Below are 24314 nucleotides of genomic sequence, written 5' to 3' on the forward strand. Positions count from 1 at the left end.
GCATGGCTGAGTCTTACAGGCTTTCACCTGATGGCATGGCTGAGTCTACAGGCTTTCACCTAGGCATGGCTGAGTTTCACCTGAAGGCATGGCTGAGTCTTACAGGCTTTCACCTGATGGCATGGCTGAGTCTTACAGGCTTTCACCTGAAGGCATGGCTGAGTCTTACAGGCTTTCACCACATGGCTGAGTCTAACAGGCTTTCACCTGCATGGCTGAGTCTTACAGGCTTTCACCTGAAGGCATGGCTGAGTCTTACAGGCTTTCACCTGATGGCATGGCTGAGTCTTACAGGCTTTCACCTGATGGCATGGCTGAGTCTTACAGGCTTTCACCTGAAGGCATGGCTGAGTCTTACAGGCTTTCACCTGAAGGCATGGCTGGTCTTGACCTGTCTGAACAGGCTTTCACCTGATGGCTGACTGCATGGCTGAGTCTTACAGGCTTTCAGGCATGGCTGTCTTACAAGGCATGGCTGAGTCTTACAGGCTTTCACCTGATGGCATGGCTGAGTCTTACAGGCTTTCACCTGACGACTGCATGGCTGAGTCTTACAGGCTTTCACCTGAAGGCAGTCTTACAGGCTTTCACCTGAAGGCATGGCTGAGTCTTACAGGCTTTCACCTGAAGGCATGGCTGAGTCTTACAGGCTTTCACCTGATGGACTGCATGGCTGAGTCTTACAGGCTTTCACCTGATGGCATGGCTGAGTCTTACAGGCTTTCACCTGACGACTGCATGGCTGAGTCTTACAGGCTTTCACCTGACAGGCATGGCATGGCTGAGTCTAACAGGCTTTCACCTGCATGGCTGAGTCTTACAGGCTTTCACCATGGCATGGCTGAGTCTTACAGGCTTTCACCTGATGGCATGGCTGAGTCTTACAGGCTTTCACCAGGCATGGCTGATACAGGCTTTCATGGCTGAGTCTTACAGGCTTTCACCTGAAGGCATGGCTGAGTCTTACAGGCTTTCACCTGAAGGCATGGCTGAGTCTTACAGGCTTTCACCTGAAGGCATGGCTGAGTCTTACAGGCTTTCACCTGAAGGCATGGCTGAGTCTTACAGGCTTTCACCTGAAGGCATGGCTGAGTCTTACAGGCTTTCACCTGATGGCATGGCTGAGTCTTACAGGCTTTCACCTGAAGGCATGGCTGAGTCTTACAGGCTTTCACCTGAAGGCATGGCTGAGTCTTACAGGCTTTCACCTGATGGCATGGCTGAGTCTTACAGGCTTTCACCTGAAGGCATGGCTGAGTCTTACAGGCTTTCACCTGAAGGCATGGCTGAGTCTTACAGGCTTTCACCTGAAGGCATGGCTGAGTCTTACAGGCTTTCACCTGATGGCATGGCTGAGTCTTACAGGCTTTCACCTGATGGCATGGCTGAGTCTTACAGGCTTTCACCTGATGGCATGGCTGAGTCTTACAGGCTTTCACCTGAAGGCATGGCTGAGTCTTACAGGCTTTCACCTGGCATGGCTGAGTCTTAGGCTTTCAGGCTGAGTCTTCACCTGAAGGCATGGCTGAGTCTTACAGGCTTTCACCTGATGGCATGGCTGAGTCTTACAGGCTTCACCTGAAGGCATGGCTGAGTCTACAGGCTTTCACCTGGCATGGCTGAGTCTTACAGGCTTTCACCTGAAGGCATGGCTGAGTTACAGGCTCACCTGAAGGCACAGGCTTTTCACCTGAAGGCCTGATACAGGCTGATGGCACCTGATGGCATGGCTGAGTCTTACAGGCTTTCACCTGAAGGCATGGCTGAGTCTTACAGGCTTTCACCTGAAGGCATGGCTGAGTCTTACAGGCTTTCACCTGAAGGCATGGCTGAGTCTTACAGGCTTTCACCTGAAGGCATGGCTGAGTCTTACAGGCTTTCACCTGAAGGCATGGCTGAGTCTTACAGGCTTTCACCTGATGGCATGGCTGAGTCTTACAGGCTTTCACTGAGTCTTGCTTTCACCTGATGGCATGGCTGAGTCTTACAGGCTTTCACCTGAAGGCATGGCTGAGTCTTACAGGCTTTCACCTGAAGGCATGGCTGAGTCTTACAGGCTTTCACCTGATGGATGGCATGGCTGAGTCTTACAGGCTTTCACCTGATGGCATGGCTGAGTCTTACAGGCTTTCACCTGCATGGCTGATGACGCATGGCTGAGTCTAACAGGCTTTCACCTGACGACTCCATGGCTGAGTCTTACAGGCTTTCACCTGAGCATCTTAACAGGCTGATGACTCCATGGCTACAGGCTTTCACCTGATGGCATGGCTGAGTCTTACAGGCTTTCACCTGATGGCATGGCTGAGTCTTACAGGCTTTCACCTGAAGGCATGGCTGAGTCTTACAGGCTTTCACCTGAAGGCATGGCTGAGTCTTACAGGCTTTCACCTGAAGGCATGGCTGAGTCTTACAGGCTTTCACCTGAAGGCATGGCTGAGTCTTACAGGCTTTCACCTGAAGGCATGGCTGAGTCTTACAGGCTTTCCTGAAGGCATGGCTGAGTCTTACAGGCTTTCACCTGAAGGCATGGCTGAGTCTTGACAGGCTTTCACCTGAAGGCATGGCTGAGTACAGGCTTTCACCTACAGGCTTTCACTGAGTCTGATGGCATGGCTGAGTCTTAGGCAGGCTTTCACCTGATGGCATGGCTGAGTCTTACAGGCTTTCACCTGAAGGCATGGCCTACAGGCTTTCACCTGGCATGGCTGAGTCTTACAGGCTTTCACCAGGCATGGCTGAGTCTTACAGGCTTTCACCTGAAGGCATGGCTGAGAGTCTTACAGGCTTTCACCAGGCATGGCTGAGTCTTACAGGCTTTCACCTGGCATGGCTGAGTCTTACAGGCTTTCACCTGAAGGCATGGCTGAGTCTTACAGGCTTTCACCTGAAGGCATGGCTGAGTCTTACAGGCCTGAAGGCATGGCTGAGTCTTACAGGCTTTCACCTGATGGCATGGCTGAGTCTTACAGGCTTTCACCTGATGGCATGGCTGAGTCTTACAGGCTTTCACCTGATGGCATGGCTGAGTCTTACAGGCCTGAAGGCATGGCTGAGTCTTACAGGCCTGAGTCTTACAGGCATGGCTGAGTCTTACAGGCTTTCACCTGATGGCATGGCTGAGTCTTACAGGCTTTCACCTGATGGCATGGCTGAGTCTTACAGGCCTGAAGGCATGGCTGAGTCTTAGGCTTTCACCAGGCCTGCTTTCACCTGAGGCATGGCTGAGTCTTACAGGCCTGATGGCATGGCTGAGTCTTACAGGCTTTCACCTGATGGCATGGCTGAGTCTTACAGGCTTTCACCTGACGACTCCATGGCTGAGTCTTACAGGCTTTCTGATGAGCCAATCCTTCGTACCTCCACGACTGATACACTAACCAAGTCCCAGCTGCCGCAAGGCTTCTTAAAACCTGAATAATACAGTGACATATTGTATCGCATCGTTTTGACAATATTGCAATTGGTTTTCAGCACTTGTCTATGAATGATCAAAACGAGTTATCATGGCTCTCTCTCTTGTCCCTCTGTAGCAGACATATTGTGAGCATTATGCTTGGAACATCAAATCACAATAAAACCTCAGCATCGAATCGCAATACTTATCCGCACCTAAATATAGTAAAGTCCCTCCGTAAGGTAATAATATGGTATGGTGAGATCCCTCAATATGGTATGGTGATAATATGGTATGGTGAGGTCCCTCAATATGGTATGGTGAGATCCCTCAATATGGTATGGTGATAATATGGTATGGTGAGGTCCCTCAATATGGTATGGTGAGATCCCTCAATATGGTATGGTGATAATATGGTATGGTGAGATCCCTCAATATGGTATGGTGATAATATGGTATGGTGAGGTCTCTCAGTATAGTGATAATATGGTATGTTGAGGTCTCTCAGTATAGTGATAATATGGTATGGTGATAATATGGTATGGTGATAATATGGTATGGTGAGGTCCCTCAATATGGTATGGTGAGATCCCTCAATATGGTATGGTGAGATCCCTCAATATGGTATGGTGATAATATGGTATGGTGAGGTCTCTCAGTATAGTGATAATATGGTATGGTGAGGTCTCTCAGTATAGTGATAATATGGTATGATGAGGCTTCTCAGTGTGGTGATAATATGGTTTGGTGATAATATGGTATGGTGATAATATGGTATGGTGAGGTCTCTCAGTATGGTGATTATATGGTATGGTGAGGCTCCTCAGTGTGGTGATAATATGGTTTGGTGGTAATATGGTATGGTGAGGTGTCTCAGTATGGTGATAATATGGTATGTTGAGGTCCCTCAATATGGTTATAATATGGTATGGTGATAATATGGTATGGTGAGGTGTCTCAGTATGGTGATAATATGGTATGGTGATAATGTGGTGTGGTGATAACATGGTATGGTGAGGTCCCTCAGTATTGTGATAATATGGTATGGTGATAATATGGTATGGTGATAATATGGCATGGTGATAATATGGTATGGTGAGGTCCCTCAATATGGTTATAATATGGTATGGTGATAATATGGTATGGTGAGGTCCCTCAGTATTGTGATAATATGGTATGGTGAGTTCCCTCAGTATTGTGAAGTTATGGTATGGTGATAATGTGGTGTGGTGATAACATGGTATGGTGAGGTCCCTCAGTATTGTGATAATATGGTATGGTGATAATATGGTATGGTGATAATATGGCATGGTGATAATATGGTATGGTGAGGTCCCTCAGTATTGTGATAATATGGTTTGGTGATAATATGGTATGGTGAGTTCCCTCAGTATTGTGAAGTTATGGTATGGTGATAATATGGTATGGTGATAATATTGTATGGTGAGGTCCCTCAGTATTGTGATAATATGGTATGGTGATAATATGGTATGGTGATAATATGGTGAGGTGTCTCAGTATGGTGATAATATTGTATGTTGAGGTCTCTCAGTATGGTGATAATATGGTATGGTGTTAATATTGTATGGTGATAATATGGTATGGTGATAATATGGTGAGGTGTCTCAGTATGGTGATAATATGGTATGGTCCCTCAGTATGGTGATAATATGGTATGGTGTTAATATTGTATGGTGATAATATGGTATGGTGATAATATGGTGAGGTGTCTCAGTATGGTGATAATATGGTATGGTCCCTCAGTATGGTGATAATATGGTATGGTGTTAATATTGTATGGTGATAATATGGTATGGTGATAATATGGTATGGTCCCTCAGTATGGTGATAATATGGTATGGTCCCTCAGTATGGTGATAATATGGTATGGTCCCTCAGTATGGTGATAATATGGTATGGTGAGGTCCCTCAGTATGGTGATAATATGGTATGGTGATAATATGGTATGGTGATAATATGGTGAGGTGTCTCGAGTATGGTGATAATATGGTATGGTGATAATATGGTGAGGTGTCTCAGTATGGTGATAATATGGTATGGTCCCTCAGTATGGTGATAATATGGTATGGTCCCTCAGTATGGTGATAATATGGTATGGTCCCTCAATATGGTGATAATATGGTATGGTGAGGTCCCTCAATATGGTGATAATATGGTATGGTGAGGTCCTTCAATATGGTGATAATATGGTATGGTGATAATATGGTATGGTGAGGTCTCAGTATGGTGATAATATGGTATGGTGATAATATGGTATGGTGATAATATGGTGTGGTGAGGTCTCAGTATGGTGATAATATGGTATGGTGAGGTCTCTCAGTATGGTGATAATATGGTATGGTGATAATATGGTATGGTGAAGTCTCTCAGTATGATGATAATATGGTATGGTGAGGCTTCTCAGTGTGGTGATAATATTGTATGGTGAGGTCTCAGTATGATGATAATATGGTATGGTCTCTCAGTATGGTGATAATATGGTATGGTTATAATATGGTTATAATATGGTATGGTGAGTCCCCTCAGTATGGTTATAATATGGTATGGTGATAATATTGTATGGTGAGGTCTCTCAGTATGGTGATAATATGGTATGTTGAGGTCCCTGGTAATTCCCAGTCCTATTATAGAGGCAGGGTCCTAGTATAGAGGCAGGTATCACCTTTACAATTGTCTTATCTAAAGAAATAAACCCTGCCCTAGATGAGGTTTGCGTGGTGGCAGTGGTGCGGCCCAGCCCTAGCCTATCCAACGCCCCGCCCTAGCCTAACCAGCGGCCCAGCCCTAGCCTAACCAGCGGCCCAGCCCTAGCCTAACCAGCGGCCCAGCCCTAGCCTATCCAACGCCCCGCCCTAGCCTAACCAGCGGCCCAGCCCTAGCCTAACCAGCGGCCCAGCCCTAGCCTAACCAGCGGCCCAGCCCTAGCCTATCCAACGCCCCGCCCTAGCCTAACCAGCGGCCCAGCCCTAGCCTAACCAGCGGCCCAGCCCTAGCCTAACCAGCGGCCCAGCCCTAGCCTAACTAGCGGCCCAGCCACCACTGCATCCTCGTCCCGTCCGGACTCTCACCCACTGGGTGGTCATGAGGCTTTGATACCAAAACGTTTCAGATGATTCCAATCTGTGTGACGCTGTGTGACGTTCATCAAGTCGGCCATGAATCTGTGCTATGTTTACAGTACTGGACACGGGGTGCTGGACACGGGGTGCTGGACACGGGGTGCTGGACACGGGGTGCTGGACACGGGGTGCTGGACCTGGAATGCTCTAAGGCTCACTCCAGGGGAGAGACAACTAGCCTATTTATATTGCGTATAGCTGGGCCACTATCTGCATGCTACTGAGGAGAAAACTCAGACTGTACCCTCAATGCAAGTACTGCACACTATACCAAAATGTTCCAAGTTCAGCAGGCACACATCAGCCTTTGATTTAAGGCTTGTGTACATGGAGAAACTTTTAAAACAGACCACAGCCTTTTCTGCAGCCATGTCAGCACATTTCCAAAAGCCGGTGGCCTCACACGGACAACACCCTGAAAGAGATGGCTGTCATGTGTACACAGAAAGCGGGTGACTGCTGGATCAGTCACATTGACTGTGACCCAGGAACGGTCGATTCAGAACAGATGGCTGTGGCCCTAAACTAGTGGACTTCATCAAGAGGAAGTAAGGTTGTTATTTTTGACCAAAACTGTAAAACTGCACGTTTGGACCATTTGAGCTTTTGGGCTAAAGATCCATTTAAAAAATAAAATAATTAATCACACATTTTATTTAAATTAAATTGACATCTTTACTTCCATACATATTTTTTTGCAGTGGCAGGCATCCAAGCAGAAAACAAGATGAATATAATAAGCCAAAAGCTTAATGGCTGCTCTCCTTTTATTTTGAAAATATTCCACACGGTAGCCCTTGAGTGGGTGTAACAGTATAACTTTAGACCGCCCCCTCGCCCATACCCGGGCGCGAACCAGGGACCCTCTGCACACATCAACAACAGTCACCCTCGAAGCATCGGTACCCATCGCTCCACAAAAGCCGCGGCCCTTGCAGGGCAAGGGGAACCACTACTTCAAGGTCTCAGAGCAAGTGACGTCACCGATTGAAACACTATTTAGCGCGCACCGCTAACTAAGCTAGTCATTTCACATCCGTTACATGGGGAAAGTCACCTCAAGGTAAGTATGTACGATAACGTCCAGGTTAAAAGAGTGGCAATTCTAGGAATATAACATCTCTCCACCAAACTATGGTGGGGTGGGGTGGGGGTGGGGGGGCTTGAGACAAAGTCGTTGACAGAGCTTTATTGAATTAGACTCGGCAGGATCGTCCCCTTAGAAATGTCCTCTACATAGATGATTGGTCCCATATTTAAGAGTTACACACAGTGGGTATGGGTAGAGTGATAAGAGGTCATCAGGTGTCTGTAAATATGGCTCTGACAGACCGATGCTTAAGAAAAGTGAGGCCAGTACTCTTAGGACTCTTACCACCTGTATAATCATGGCATTAAAGTTGTTGCTATGTTAGACATAGACTGATGGAGCAGCCCGATCATCTAACCGGTAGGTGTCAAACTCTCATGTTACTGAGCATTCGGTAAAAACATTCTGTTCGGCTATCTCGTGGCCAGTCAATAGGGTCAAAAACCTTCTGTTCGGCTATCTCGTGGCCAGTCAATAGGGTTAAAAACCTTCTGTTCGGCTATCTCGTGGCCAGTCTATAGGGTTAAAAACCTTCTGTTCGGCTATCTCGTGGCCAGTCTATAGGGTTAAAAACCTTCTGTTCGGCTATCTCGTGGCCAGTCAATAGGGTCAAAAACCTTCTGTTCGGCTATCTCGTGGCCAGTCAATAGGGTCAAAAACCTTCTGTTCGGCTATCTCGTGGCCAGTCAATAGGGTCAAAAACCTTCTGGTCGGCTATCTCGTGGCCAGTCAATAGGGTCAAAAACCTTCTGGTCGGCTATCTCGTGGCCAGTCAATAGGGTCAAAAACGCTGGCATCACAGTGCAGGTTCTATAGAATGCAGACAAGGTCTCCAGCTGACAGAAGAGTTGACAGGATACCAAAAGCCAGACTACATTATAGTCATTCAGCAGATGCTTTTATCCAGTTTTTTTATTTGTTTATTTTTATTTCACCTTTATTTAACTAGGTAGGCTAGTTGAGAACACCTTTATTTAACCAGGTAGGCTAGTTGAGAACACCTTTATTTAACCAGGTAGGCTAGTTGAGAACACCTTTATTTAACCAGGTAGGCCAGTTGAGAACACCTTTATTTAACCAGGTAGGCTAGTTGAGAACGAGTTCTCATTTACAACTGGGATTTTTCTACTATGTCAGTTTGGGTATTGGAGCCAGTTGCTGAAATCCTAATCTTTCACACTGCCAGTATGAGGGGAGAGTCGCATAGAAGGGAGGTTACCGTGTTTGTCGGCCTGCTCCCTGCGTCTGTCACTGTTTTGGCAGCCTGGGAATCAACTACTTTTCTTCTAGTGTTGTTTTCACAGGTTTGCAGTGTCACCCGAGTGTCCTGAGTAGGTGCGGCCATCTTCTCAAAGAGCTCCATTAATCGTCAACGGGCAAACAGAGAGTGAACGTGGGAGTAAATGAGGCAATGGCTGCAATGGCCTCATCACCTTTAGAACAAACAGCAAGGCAGAGCAAAGAGCTCCTACTGACTGCTCATTTTCCTCAATAAGAAAAGGGCCTTTGAGCTCTTTACCAACGCCAGGACTGAAACCAAAGGCCTGTTTACTCTGTGCCTAATGAACTCTGACATTATGTGACCCCCTGTGTGTAGAGGAGTGGGACAGAGAGAGAGGAAGATGGGTTGCCTATTCATTTGTTCTTTGGGCACAGAGAGGGACATTTTCTGAATACCTTGGGAAAGGGCATTACCTCATCGCCCTCCCCTGGGCTGCCTCGTCGCCCTCCCCTGGGCTGCCTCTTCGCCCTCCCCTGGGCTGCCTCGTCTCCCTCCCCTGGGATGCCTCGTCGCCCTCCCCTGGGATGCCTCGTCGCCCTCCCCTGGGATGCCTCGTCGCCCTCCCCTGGGATGCCTCGTCGCCCTCCCCTGGGATGCCTCGTCGCCCTCCCCTGGGCTGCCTCGTCGCCCTCCCCTGGGATGCCTCGTCGCCCTCCCCTGGGCTGCCTCGTCGCCCTCCCCTGGGCTGCCTCGTCGCCCTCCCCTGGGATGCCTCGTCGCCCTCCCCTGGGATGCCTCGTCGCCCTCCCCTGGGATGCCTCGTCGCCCTCCCCTGGGATGCCTCGTCGCCCTCCCCTGGGCTGCCTCGTCGCCCTCCCCTGGGCTGCCTCGTCGCCCTCCCCTGGGCTGCCTCGTCGCCCTCCCCTGGGCTGCCTCGTCGCCCTCCCCTGGGCTGCCTCGTCGCCCTCCCCTGGGGATGTCGGTTTCTAAATCCCACCGTGTCTCTTCAGTGTGGCTCAGGATCCGTTACATTGTGGTTAATCGGCCACAATAAAAGACGCGGTTCACTCGCCACGCCTATGTGGAGATGAACAATTTCCATACTCGTGTTAGACTTCCTCGCCTGGATTTCTCTCTCTCCACACAGGCTCAGTACATGTGAAAGGGCATGACAGATTGAATTTGCTGAGGGAGAAAGGTAACACCACAGCACGTAGCACCATTTTAATCCTACAGGGTCTCAACGGCATGCGTTAATAATCAACAGAAAACCGGATTCGGCCCAGTTGATGACAGAAATGAGAGATTTCTTGCTGAGGCGTGCAACAGCTGTAGGAGAACTGGAAGTTAAATCAACGTCATTAAATTGCTTTGAAGGGAGGATGAATAGAGTGACGTTACACCCCTCCCTGCCCTGCCCATCATCTCTTGACACAAGAGGGATCTCGTGGATGGGGTTCAATAACAAACCTGGCTTTCACATGTCCTCCCCCCTCATTTCTCAGCGGTTGGCTGTTTCCACGGCGCTCAGCAAATGTTGCCTCCGGCCCTGCCGCGAGACTCAAACAACATGAAAAGCTTGGGCGATGATGTCATGGTATCCTGCCTGACTGTCAAGACACATAGATTCCTTCTGTGAGAAACAGAGGGGGAGGTTTTGTTCAAAACATGATAGGGGTTAGTAAAAGGGGTTTGGGACCGGGACCACACTGACAGGCAGGCACACACACACACACGACGATGTGAGCTATCCCAAGGAGTGTGTGTGTGTGTGTGTGCAGATGACTTGATGTTTTAGATACCGGGGGAGTACGGGAGGGCGTACCACCCGCCCACAGCCTGCTGTAACTGCAGTCTAGAGAAATTCTAAAACGACACACTCTCTTATTAATCCATGATGACAGAGCATTTTTTTCTCCCCTGATGAGACACTGAAAGACCACTGGAATGTTATGGGGAAAACATCAGAACTTTTCTTCAAAACATTCAATGGTGATATGACAGGATTATTTTAAGAGTTTTAGCACTACTTTCAGTCATACAGCCCTTAGTAATATGAACAGGCTTTAATTTTGGCCTAGAGACTAAACTACTTGAAAAACTGAATATCCCATATGGCTATTGTTTTAAGATGTAAACCCAGTTTAATTTATTAGAGCAGGACTGGCAAGATCCAAAAGAGATGAAGCAAAGTGGAAATAAATGTGATGGATTTCACCAGAGAGCAGTAGAACGTGCTCTAGCCTCGCTCTATTTAATCCTGGGTTAATGTGCTCTAGCCTCGCTCTATTTAATCCTGGGTTAACGTGCTCTAGCCTCGCTCTACTTAATCCTGGGTTAACGTGCTCTAGCCTCGCTCTACTTAATCCTGGGTTAACGTGCTCTAGCCTCGCTCTACTTAATCCTGGGTTAATGTGCTCTAGCCTCGCTCTATTTAATTGTGGGTTAATGTGCTCTAGCCTCGCTCTATTTAATCCTGGGTTAATGTGCTCTAGCCTCGCTCTATTTAATCCTGGGTTAATGTGCTCTAGGGTTAATGTGCTCTAGCCTCGCTCTATTTAATCCTGGGTTAATGTGCTCTAGCTCTCCTGGGTTAATGTGCTCTATTTAATCCTGGGTTAATGTGCTCTAGCCTCGCTCTATTTAATCCTGCTCTAGGTTAATCCTGGGTTGTGCTCTAGCCTCGCTCTATTTAATCCTTTAATCCTGGGTTAATGTGCTCTAGCCTCGCTCTATTTAATCCTGGGTTAATGTGCTCTAGCCTCGCTCTATTTAATATTTAATGTGCCTGCCTCGCTCTATTTAATCCTGGGTTGTGCTCTAGCCTCGCTCTATTTAATCCTGGGTTAATGTGCTCTAGCCTCGCTCTATTTAATCCTGGGTTAATGTGCTCTAGCCTCGCTCTATTTAATCCTGGGTTAATGTGCTCTAGCCTCGCTCTATTTAATCCTGGGTTAATGTGCTCTAGCCTCGCTCTATTTAATCCTGGGTTAATGTGCTCTAGCCTCGCTCTATTTAATCCTGGGTTAATGTGCTCTAATCTCTCTCTATTTAATTCTGGGTTAATGTGCTCTAGCCTCGCTCTATTTAATCCTGGGTTAATGTGCTCTAGCCTCTCTCTATTTAATCCTGGGTTAATGTGCTCTAGCCTCGCTCTATTTAATCCTGGGTTAATGTGGGTTAATGTGCTCTGGGTTAATGTGCTCTAAGCCTCGCTCTATTTAATCCTGGGTTAATGTGCTCTATTTAATCCTGGGTTAATGTGCTATTTAATCCTGGGTTAATGTGCTCTAATCTCTCTCTACTTAATCCTGGGTTAACGTCTCTCTACTTAATCCTGGGTTAATGTGCTCTAGCCTCGCTCTATTTAACTTAATCCTAATCTCTCTCTATTTAATCCGTTGTGCTCTAATCTCTCTATTTAATCTGGGTTAATGTGCTCCTCTCTCTACTTAATCCTGGGTTAATGTGCTCTAGCCTCGCTCTATTTAATCCTGGGTTAATGTGCTCTAATCTCTCTCTATTTAATCCTGGGTTAATGTGCTCTAGCCTCTCTCTACTTAATCCTGGGTTAACGTGCTCTATGCTCTCTCTATTTAATCCTGGGTTAACGTGCTCTAGCCTCTCTCTACTTAATCCTGGGTTAACGTGCTCTAGCCTCTCTCTACTTAATCCTGGGTTAACGTGCTCTAGCCTCTCTCTACTTAATCCTGGGTTAACATGCTCTAATTTCTCTCTATGTAATCCTGGGTTAACGTGCTCTAGCCTCTCTCTACTTAATCCTGGGTTAACGTGCTCTAATTTCTCTCTATGTAATCCTGGGATATCTTGGTGTCATCTGTATGCTGCCTGAGGCATGTGATATAGTGGTTTTTAACTGAAACCATAATAAAAATACTTAAAAAGCTCCAAATATTTAGACGACAGCAACACTGATGCTTTTAGCCCTGCTACCAACCTAATTCCTTGACGAACTAAACTACGAGTGGTTGCACACCTATACAACGAGTATAGCCTTTAAACTACTCTATTTATCCAGTGAATTCCTTGGAACCAAGGCCTGAAGACACAGTCTTAAAGAGGCAGTGCAGTCAAAAACGGGGTTTCCTGTGTTTTATGGATATTTCCACACCATGAGGTTTAAATAATACTGTGTGAAATTGTGAAAATGACAATACCATTTTAGTGTAAGAGTTGTTTGAAAAGACGGCCTAAAATTTCAGCTCGTTTTGCACTGTGGAGTATTGGCCTGCCTGACAACGTCACCTGGGGGTATAGGTTAAAAGACAAATAACAAATAAACAAATCTCTCTGCCAATAACAGACAGTTTGCAGGTTACATATCCTTTCCATTAGGCTCCTTGTTCAAATCACTTACAGACAGTCGTAGCAAAATTATTGCTTGAAAAAATGCCTTTTGCCTGATTGGTGGAGTGTTGCAGAGATGGGAGAACATTCTTGAAGGACAACCATCTCCACAGAGGAACTCTGGAGCTCTGTCAGAGTGACCATCAGGTTCTTGGTCACCTCCCTAACTAAGGCCCTTCTCCCCCGATCACTCAGTTAGGAAGAGTCTTGGTGGTTCCAAACTTCTTTCATTTAAGAATGATGGAGGCCACTGTGTTCTTGGGGACCTTCAACACTGCAGAATGATGGAGGCCACTGTGTTCTTGGGGACCTTCAACGCTGCAGAATGTTTTTGTACCCTTTCCCAGATCTGTGCCTCGACACAATCTTGTCTCTGAGCCCTACAGACAATTCATTCGACTTCAAGTGGTCTGAATACTTTCGGAATGCACTGTAGATCCACATTGTTCTGGTACTGGTACTCCCTGTATATATAGTGGGGCAAAAAAGTATTTAGTCAGCCACCAATTGTGCAAGTTCTCCAACTTAAAAAGATGAGAGACGCCTGTAATTTTCATCATAGGTACTCTTCAACTATGACAGACAAAATGAGAAAAAAAATCCAGAAAATCACATTGTAGGATTTTTAATGAATTTATTTGCAAATTATGGTGGAAAATAAGTATTTGGTCACCTACAAACAGGCAAGATTTCTGGCTCTCACAGACCTGTAACCTCTTCTTTAAGAGGGTCCTCTGTCCTCCACTCGTTACCTGTATTAATGGCACCTGTTTGAACTTGTTATCAGTATAAAAGACACCTGTCCACAACCTCAAACAGTTACACTTCAAACTCCACTATAGCGAAGACCTTAGAGCTGTCAAAGGACACCAGAAACAAAATTGTAGACCTGCACCAGGCTGGGAAGACTGAATCTGCAATAGGTAAGCAGCTTGGTTTGAAGAAATCAACTGTGGGAGTAATTATTAGGAAATGGAAGACATACAAGACCACTGATAATCTCCCTCGATATGGGGCTCCACACAAGATCTCACCCCATGGGGTCAAAATGATGACAAGAACGGTGAGCAAAAATCCCAGAACCACACGGGGGGACCTAGTGAATGACCTGCAGAGAGCTGGGACCAAAGTAATAAAGCCTACCATCAGTAACACACTACGCCGCCAGGGACTCGAATCCTGCAGTGCCAGACGTGTCCCCCTGCTTAAGCCAGTACATGTCCAGGCCCGTCTGAAGTTTGCTAGAGAGCATTTGGATGATCCAGAAGAAATTTGGGAGAATGTCAAATGGTCAGATGAAACCAAAATAGAACTTTATGGTAAAAACTCAACTCGTCATGTTTGGAGGACAAAGAATGCTGAGTTGCATCCAAAGAACACCATACCTACTGTGAAGCATGGGGGTGGAAACATCATGCTTTGGGGCTGTTTTTCAGTGTAAAGGAAAGAATGAATGTATCGTGAGATTTTGAGTGAAAACCTCCTTCCATCAGCAAGGGCATTGAAGATGAAACTTGGTCTTTAAGCATGACAATGATTCCAAACACACCGCCCGGGCAACGAAGGAGTGGCTTCGTAAGAAGCATTTCAAGGTCCTGGAGTGGCCTAGCCAGTCTCCAAATCACAACCCCATAGAAAATCTTTGGAGGAAGTTGAAAGTCCGTGTTGCCCAGCAACAGCCCCAAAACATCACTGCTCTAGAGGAGATCTGCATGGAGGAATGGGCCAAAATACCAGCAACAGTGTGTGAAAACCTTGTGAAGACTTACAGAAAACGTTTGACCTCTGTCATTGCCAACAAAGGGTATATAACAAAGTATTGAGATCAACTTTTGTTATTGACCAAATACTTATTTTCCACGATAATTTGCAAATAAATTCATAAAAAATCCTACAATGTGATTTTCTGGATTTACTTTTCTCATTTTGTCTGTCATAGTTGAAGAGTACCTATGATGAAAATTACAGGCCTCTCTCATATTTTTAAGTGGGAGAACTTGAACAATTGGTGGCTGACTAAATACTTTTTTTGCCCCACTGTAGTCTCTTAATAACTACATATCTGGTACTGGTACTTCCTGTATAGAGCTCCACATTGATCTGGTACTGGTACTTCCTGTATAGAGTTCCACATTGATCTGGTACTGGTACTTCCTGTATAGAGCTCCACATTGATCTGGTACTGGTACTTCCTGTATAGAGCTCCACATTGATCTGGTACTGGTACTTCCTGTATAGAGCTCCACATTGATAGCTCCACACACGAGCACAGTAGAACACACAGGTGACACGAGCACAGTAGAACACACAGGTCACACGAGCACAGTAGAACACACAGGGGACACGAGCACAGTAGAACACACAGGTGACACGAGCACAGTAGAACACACAGGTGACACGAGCACAGTAGAACACACAGGGGACACGAGCACAGTAGAACACACAGGGGACACGAGCACAGTCAAGCACACAGGGGACACGAGCACAGTAGAACACACAGGGGACACGAGCACAGTAAAACACACAGGGGACACGAGCACAGTAAAACACACAGGGGACACGAGCACAGTAAAACACACAGGGGACACGAGCACAGTAGAACACACAGGTGACACGAGCACAGTAGAACACACAGGTGACACGAGCACAGTAGAACACACAGGTGACACGAGCACAGTAGAACACACAGGTGACACGAGCACAGTAGAACACACAGGTGACACGAGCACAGTAGAACACACAGGGGACACGAGCACAGTAAAACACACAGGGGACACGAGCACAGTAGAACACACAGGGGACACGAGCACAGTAGAACACACAGGGGACACGAGCACAGTAGAACACACAGGGGACACGAGCACAGTAGAACACACAGGTGACACGAGCACAGTAGACCACACAGGGGACACGAGCACAGTAGAACACACAACTCAGATTGAGTTCCAGGCTAAATAACCAGGTTCATAATCTCCTGGCGGCTGAAGTACTTACAAACAACCCAACCAAATGAAACAGCTTAGTAGTGTAATTTATTAGTCAAGTGCTTACTTCAGCTTTGCAGACAGATAACTTCATTAATCACATGATTTACAGAAATAAGCATACAAAGCCAACCAAAACAAAACACTACTACCTCAATTCAGGCGTCCAGACATGGTAATTGAATGTTTGTCATCGAGGCGGTAAATGACTAATATAATATAATAATAAATGCCATTTAGCAGACGCTTTTATCCAAAGCGACTTACAGTCATGTGTGCATACATTCTACGTATGGGTGGTCCCAGGAATCGAACCCACTACCCTGGCGTTACAAGCGCCATGCTCTACCAACTGAGCTACAGAAGGACCATACTAATGGTCGTAATATCAGTTGGTACAGTATGACCACTGTAGATTGTTAGCCATCATGCATCTCCAGCTAACTTCATGACATCCATGTGCCTTATGGATGAAAAATCTATTTGTAATCTGATCATTGCACCATACAAACACGTTAGACATGTGCGTAGGCTCGGCCTAATTCAATTTAATGGGGAATGATGAGTGTCACAGTAACAGAGGTGGTTTCAGGACTAAAGTGAATTCCAGCTACATCTGAGACCTGGGAACAGTGATTCCTTATGGGCCTTTTCTAAAAATACACTAGCCAATGTTCCATGAAGTTCTCCTATGGCAAAATGTAACTCCTGTTCCCATTGGCAGGCACTAAGCTTCAGTCTCAGGCTAGATAGCAGTTTCCATGGTATTCTGCCAAACAAACACACACATAGCAGAGGCAGCCAATCAGATACCATGAAGAAATGATCCTACAGACAGAGCTAGTATGGAGTTCACATTTTAAAAGTATTTTTCTACAGTTTGATGATCCATGATAAATTAATTAACAGTGAGTACGTACATAGCAACAAACATCAGATAGAGATTGTGGGGCTTTGGCCAGAGGATGCTTGTGACCAGTCACCAGATGGGTACTTCCCGAGCAGCTGGTCACTGGGCAGAGGGAACGATGATCTGATTCGGATGTGGCTTAGTCAAACACTTTGAAGTGAGTGCCTTTGGCTAATCTCAGACGCAACGGCAGGTCATGTGATGCAAAGTCACATTCTGAATGTCCCTCTTATGAAATAAATGGCCGAAAACGTCAGACAGACATGCATAGCTCAAATGCCTTCTATAAAAAGGACAATGCCTTTGACATCCAACAGGACTCACGCACTTCTTATCGGCTTAATCCAATCAGAGGAGAATCATCAACTAGTCCATGGGGATGATTTTTTTTCTTCATTTTATTGAGTAGGTGGTCAGGAACATAATTACAAATCATTTGTAGACTGCAAATTGACCACAGGAAACCCAAACAGATATAACATATGACTAAAACATAATCATTTCAAACTTTGCTTACAAGATCACATATATATATATATATATATTATGCGTGGGATTACTTTGGAACACATTTCCAAAATGTAAATCACATGGAGCTGATTAGTTAAGTGTTTTTACATATTTTATGTAAAACAATAAAAAAATATATATATATAAGTATTGGAAATGTGTTCCAAAGTAATCCCATATATATATATATATATATGTTACCCTGCTGTAGGTTTTGCTTGGGGTCACCATGGTGCCATTCACAGGGTTGAGTGTGGTGTTTGCATTGCCTAGTCTATAAGTGGCGCTCTTTACAATGCTCACAGGGCAACAGACACACTGCCCTAACTTTGACTAGCATGTTAAGAGAGCTGTGTGGAAAGAGGAGGCTGAGACATTTCCACTCGTAAAAAAAACCCCACACTGGAATCCCCCCTTCGTTCTCTGTCAGTGAAGCAGAGAAAGAACCACAGAGTTGGCTCCCAAGAAGTGGACTAAAAGCCATTATTCAGTGGTGAAGTTTGGAGTTTCAAAGCGCCAATGACAAGATAGTCTTCAAGTATTTCCTTTGGCATCATTGAATTGAGAGTAAATACAGCCGGCTATGCAGTATTTACCAGGCGTTTCATCATACTTTATAACATGGAGGGAGCTGCATTTAGGCTAAGTCGCTGGTGCAACTAAAGGCAATTTGAAACATACAGCCCATTGCCAAAGTGTTTGTGAACTGCATTTAGGAAGGAAAGGAATCTGTCCCAAGACAAGGCCTAGTGAAGACTGGCTGAAAACTGAGGGGAATTGCATTTTTCCTTACAGAAAATAACTAGTGTGCTTCACTGATGCTTTAAATTTTTTTTTTTTTTACAATTTATCAGACACATCAGCTCACATTGCAGTTCAAACACTCAGCAAAGATATGACGACTCGAGTGACCTTGCTGTGGAGAAAATGCAAGCCCACCGCTATAGCCTGCCATGCATAGCCTTCTCCAGCATTCTCAAACAAGAGAGGCGTGATTTTTCAGCTGGCACCCTATACGCAAGGGTGAACATTAAATGCACGAATGGCTTGTCTCCAAGTGCGCGGAGACATTGACGTAAGTCCCTTCAAAGGATTCCCCAATTTACACGGATGTCTACAATCAAAAATACATGTTGCAAAACCCTTAACTGCTGGACAGAATATCATGGCGTAATGTTAAATAAAATAATGTCAAAACTTGCGGTGCAGACAAATACCTACACAATGACAGCAGGAAAGGAGATGTGACTACCTCATCTAACTAGAGATAGCTAGTAGCTACCACATCTAACTACCACAGCCATAAACGGGGATATTTGAATATAAACTATTCAAGAAATGGCAACATTTTTTTGCACTACATCTTCAGTATTATCAGAAGTATGGAAACAGACAGACACAGTAGCTCAGAAGTTCTTCAGACAATTCACAGAGAGATAAGCTGGATAGATGCTCAGCACCAGATCTACAGTAACGTTATTTACTAAGAACTTATTAACGTTAGTTACCTGCCAAGTTCTTTGCCCGGAATGATGGTGTAGTGGTCAGTGAATGGTTCATTCTTGATAAGAGTTTTGATCTCGGAAAGTAGCCCAAAACAGTTCTGGTTTGGTTCGGCTACCTGGCCATAGTGGCACCGCGTTCGGCTCCTTGTCTCTCGGCTCCGGGGACATTCAGGAATCATCGCGTCGATTCGGTCCGGGCTGAATGTTTTACAGCGTGCGGTCTTTCCTGTCACTTTAAAACAAAACAGACAACGACAGCAACCCCAACTCCCCTAGTAGGCTGGAAGACTAGTAGTCGACGTTGGCTACAATATGACCACAAAAGTAGCAGTACTTCACTGCTTTAGGAGTGATAAAATAAGACCGCATCCCTCATGGATATTTCAGAGGAGAAAACTGTTACTTTCATGTGTAATTAAAGGATGTCGAAGCGTGCAACAATGTTTCAATATTTTAAACTCAACTGACTGTTTGTAACCGGGCTGTCTAATCTGATTTCGCTCGCTCATCTGTCTGAACAACGGATGAAATAATATATTACACATTTACAGTCAGATACTCTGTCTCTGTCACCGTGGTAGCACTCTTGATTGACAAGCAATTTGACCAAATAGGGCGGCGCGTGCTTCTTCACCACAGGCAGGGGGAGGGCTCTCCACATCAATAATGTATAAAAACCCTGGATTGTCCTGTTATGCGTTGGCCAATGAGTGGATTTGTCGGCCATATTGTCCCTCCTCAGAAACGCAGTCCTCCATAAGAATGAATGGAATTCTACAGCATTTAATTTAAATGTTTCTAGGACAAAATTAATGTATTTAAGTGTTTTTTGTTAACATTGGTACTTCATTTTTAATGTTTATGTTTAGCTCACATAATATGGGCCGTATTCATCGATCTGGCCAAGGCTTTCGACTCTGTCAATCACCATATTCTTATCAGCAGACTCAACAGCCTTGGTTTCACAAACGACTGCCTCGCCTGGTTCACCAACTACTTCTCAGACAGAGTTCAGTGTGTCAAATCGGAGGGCCTGCTGTCCGGATTTCTGGCAGTCTCTTTTGGGGTGCCACAGGGTTCAATTCTCGGGCCGACTCTTTTCTCTGTATATATCAATGATGTCGCTCTTGCTGCGGGTGATTCTCTGATCCACCTCTACGCAGACAACACCATTCTGTATTCTTCTGGCCCTTCTTTGGAGACTATGTTAACTAACCTCCAGACGAGCTTCAAAGCCACACAACTCTCCTTCCGTGACCTCCAACTGCTCTTAAATGCAAGTAAAACTAAATGCATGTTTTTCAACTGATCGCTGCCCACACCTGCACGCCAGCATCACTACCCTGGACGGTTCCGACTTGGAGTATGTGGACAACTACAAATACCTAGGTGTCTGGCTAGACTGTAAACTCTCCTTCCAGACTCATATTAAGCATCTCCAATCTAAAATGAAATCAATTCCTCCTTTGGCCGCCTTTCCTTTCAGTTCTCTGCTGCCAATGACTGGAACGAACTGCAAAAATCACTGAAGCTGGAGACTCATATCTCCCTCACTAACTTTAAGCACCAACTGTCAGAGCAGCTCACAGATAACTGCACCTGTACATAGTCCATCTGTAAATAGCCCATCCATCTACCTCATCCCCATACTGTTATTTATTTGATTTATTTTGTTCCTTTGCACCCCAGTATCTCTACTTGCACACTCATCTTCTGCACACCTATCACCCCAGTGTTTAATTGCTATATTGTAATTATTTCGCCACTATGGCCTATTTATTGCCTTACCTCCCTTATCCTACCTCATTTGCACATGCTGTATATAGACTTTTTCTATTGTATTATTGACTGTATATGTGTTTATCCCATGTGTAACTCTGTGTTGTTGTTTGTGTTGCACTGCTTTGCTTTATCTTGGCCAGGTCGCAGTTGTAAATGAGAAATTGTTCTCAACTAGCCTACCTGGTTAAATAAAGGTGAAATAAAAATGAGAAAAACATATGTATTAAGATAGTAGAATAAATGTGTCAAAAACAAATGCATTTCTATAGCTTCCAACATATTTTTTTTACAATGGAGGGGGAGTAACAAGATTGAGGCCTGGAGGCTTCAAAACAGCGCCCTCTATTAGTCATCTATTGTATATATATAAATCGTTGCTCCATACCAGTTAGATCTGCTTACAGTGGGTGCAGTGCCAACAGTCTTATTCAATTAACTTCAATTTGCTTTAAATATCCTAACTGGTAATCGGACACAGCACAACCATTAGGTCACTGGGAGCTGGGAGAATTCCCAGGAAGATGTAATCCATCGATTGTCAATACATTCCACTTGTCTAACCTGTATCCATTTTCATTGTATTTTGTCATAGTAAAATCTGGGCAATGTGCACAAACCTGAACACATTAACCAGCGAGAGTCATCAAAATAGAAGAGAGAAGAGTAGAATACAATATAATTCTTTATTGTTGATCTAGTAGTAGTAGTAGTATTCATAGTATTATTATTATTATTATTAGTAGTAGTAGTAGTGGTAGTAATACAAATAGTAGCAGAATTAGTGTTGGTTGTAGTAGTGGTAGTAGTGTTAGTAGTAGTAGTAGTGTTCGTAGTAATGATAGTAGTAGTGTTAGTAGTAATGATAGTAGTAGTGTTAGTAGTAATGATAGTAGTAGTAGTAGTGATAGCAGTAATGCTAGTAGTAGTAGTAGTAGTAGTAGTAGTAGTAGTGATAGCAGTAATGATAGTAGTAGTAGTAGTAGTAGTAGTAGTGGTATCAGTGATAGCAGTAATGATAGTAGTAGTAGTGTTAGTAGTAATGATAGTAGTCGTAGTAGTAGTAGTAGTGGTAGTACTGCTACTACTAGTGGTTGGGGTTGTAGAGGTAGTAGTATTGGTAGAAGTGGTAGTAGTGGTAGTAATAGCAGTAGTAATAGTAATAGTATAAGCAGCAGTAGTGGTAATGGTAGTAATAGTAGTAGTAGTAGTAGTAGCAGAAGCAGTAGTAGCAGTAGTAGAGGTAGTGGAAGTAGTAGTAGTGGTGGTATTAGTAGTAGTAGTAGTATTGTTAGTGGTAGTAGTAGCAGGAGTAGTATAAGTAGTAGTAATAGTAGTAATGGTAGGTGTAGTGGTAGTAGTGGTAGCGGTAGTGGTAGTGGTGGTAGTAGTGGTACTGGTAGTGGCAGTAGTAGTAGTGGTAGTGGTAGTAGTATAAGTGGTGGTAGTGGTAGTAGTAGTAGTAGTAGAATAGTGGTGGTGGTAGTAGTAGTAGGAGAAGTAATGGTAGTTGTAGTGGTAATAGTGGTAGCAGAAGTAGTAGTAGTTGTAGTGGTGGTAGTAGTAGTAGTAGCAGCAGTAGCAGGCGTAGAAGTGGTAGTAATGGTAGTACTAGTAGCGGTAGTGGTAGTGGTGGTAGTAGTGGTAGTGGCAGTAGTGGTGGAACTGGTAGTGGCAGTAGTAGTACTATTAGTGGTAGTGGTAGTAGTATAAGTGGTAGTGGTAGTGGTAGAATAGTGGTGGTGGTAGTAGTAGTAGGAGTAGTAATGGTAGTTGTAGTGGTAATAGTGGTAGTAGAAGGAGTAGTAGTAGTGGTGGTAGTAGCGGTGGTAGTAGTAGTAGTAGTAGTAGTAGCAGGCGTAGAAGTGGTAGTAGTGGTAGTTCTAGTAGTATTGTTAGTGGTAGTAGTAGTAGGAGTAGTATAAGTTGTAGTAGTAATGGTAGGTGTAGTGGTAGTAGTGGTAGCGGTAGCGGTAGCTGTAGTGGTAGTATTGGTAGTGGTAGTGGTAGTAGTTGTAGTAGTAGGAGTAGTATTGCTAGTAGTTGTAGTATTAGTAATTGTAGTTTCAGCAGTTTTAGTGGTAGTGGTAGTACTGGTAGTGGCGGTAGTGGTAGAAGTAGTAGTATAGGTAGTGTTAGTGGTAGTAGTAGTACTTGTAGTAATGGTAGTACCGGTGGTAGTAGTAGCAGTAGCAGTAGTAGCAGTGGTAGAAGTGGTGGTAGTATTAGTATTGGTAGTGGCAGTAGTAGTAGCAGTAGTAGGAGGCGTAGATGTGGTGGTAGTAGTAGTAGTAGTAGTAGTAATGGTAGTTGTAGTGGTAGTGGTAGTAGAAGTGGTGGTAGTAGCGGTGGTAGTAGTAGTAGTAGTAGTCGTGTTAGTGGTAGAGGTGGTGGTAGTGGTAGTTGCGGTAGTAGTAGTAGTAGTAGTAGTTGTTGTAGAAGTAGTAGTTGTTGTAGAAGTAGTAGTGGTAGTACAGGTAGTAGTAGTAGCAGTAGTATTAGTAGTAATATTAGAAGATTTAGCAGTAGCGGTAGTAGTGGTAGTAATAGTAGTAGTGGTAGTATTTGTAGTAATAGTAGCAATAGTAGTATTAGTATTTGTAGTAATAGCAGTAGAAGTATCAGTAGCAGTAGTAGTAGTAGTAGTAGTAGCAGTGGTATTAGCAGTAGTCGTAGTAGGTGTCGTAGTAGCAGCAGTAGTAGTAGCAGTAGCAGCAGCAATAGCAGTACTGGCATTAGTAGTAGTAGCAGTAGTAGTAGCAGTAGTAGCAGCAGTCGTAGTAGTAGTAGTAGTAGCAGTGGCAGTTGTAGTAGCTGTAGCAGCAGCAATAGCAGTACTGGCATTAGTAGTAGTAGCAGTAGTAGTAGCAGTAGTAGCAGTAGTAGTAGTTGTAGTAGTAGTAGTAGCAGTAGCAGCAGCAGCAGTCGTAGTAGTATCAGTAGTAGTAGTAGCTGTAGCAGCAGCAATAGCAGTACTGGCATTAGTAGTAGTAGTAGTAGTAGCAGCAGCAGCAGTTGAAGTATCTAACCAATGCATATCGGGTTTCATCATAAACATGTATTTTACAATTTCTCAATTCTGCAAGACAAAGTCATACAGGACAAAGTAGTTGAAAGAGAGAACGAAGGACCAATATTTTCCCAATAGGTTCCCTCTTTTTGCAATATATAAGTCATTTCATAAATGTAAATTATCAATTTGAATGCACATCTAATCTAAATACAGTATATCACAACTTTTCAACTGATGAATTAAAGATTACTGTTTTACTTTGTTTTCAAGGGGATGTAACTTTTTTTTTTAAATATGCAAATAGTTTTATTTAGAAAATCACACAAACAAATTTACAGTACAGCTACATGACTCTCCATACGTAATTATCGCTGCATCATTTATTTTGAAAGCTCT

The 24314-nt window shown here is 44.5% G+C and overlaps 1 protein-coding gene across 1 annotated transcript in view; it reads right to left on the reverse strand.

The window, feature by feature from the left end:
• The window catches only part of LOC118372496 (serine/threonine-protein kinase 17A-like), a 67756-nt gene extending 48022 nt beyond the window's left edge, over positions 1–19734 (reverse strand). Inside the window, exon 1 of the mRNA XM_052484001.1 lies at positions 19130–19734. Coding sequence (XP_052339961.1) covers positions 19130–19305 — 176 coding nt within the window. The 5' untranslated portion in view covers positions 19306–19734. The remainder of the gene's footprint in view (positions 1–19129) is intronic.
• Between the last annotated feature and the right edge of the window lie 4580 nt (positions 19735–24314).

Source organism: Oncorhynchus keta, chromosome 28, assembly GCF_023373465.1.
Source record: "Oncorhynchus keta strain PuntledgeMale-10-30-2019 chromosome 28, Oket_V2, whole genome shotgun sequence".
NCBI lineage: Eukaryota > Metazoa > Chordata > Actinopteri > Salmoniformes > Salmonidae > Oncorhynchus > Oncorhynchus keta.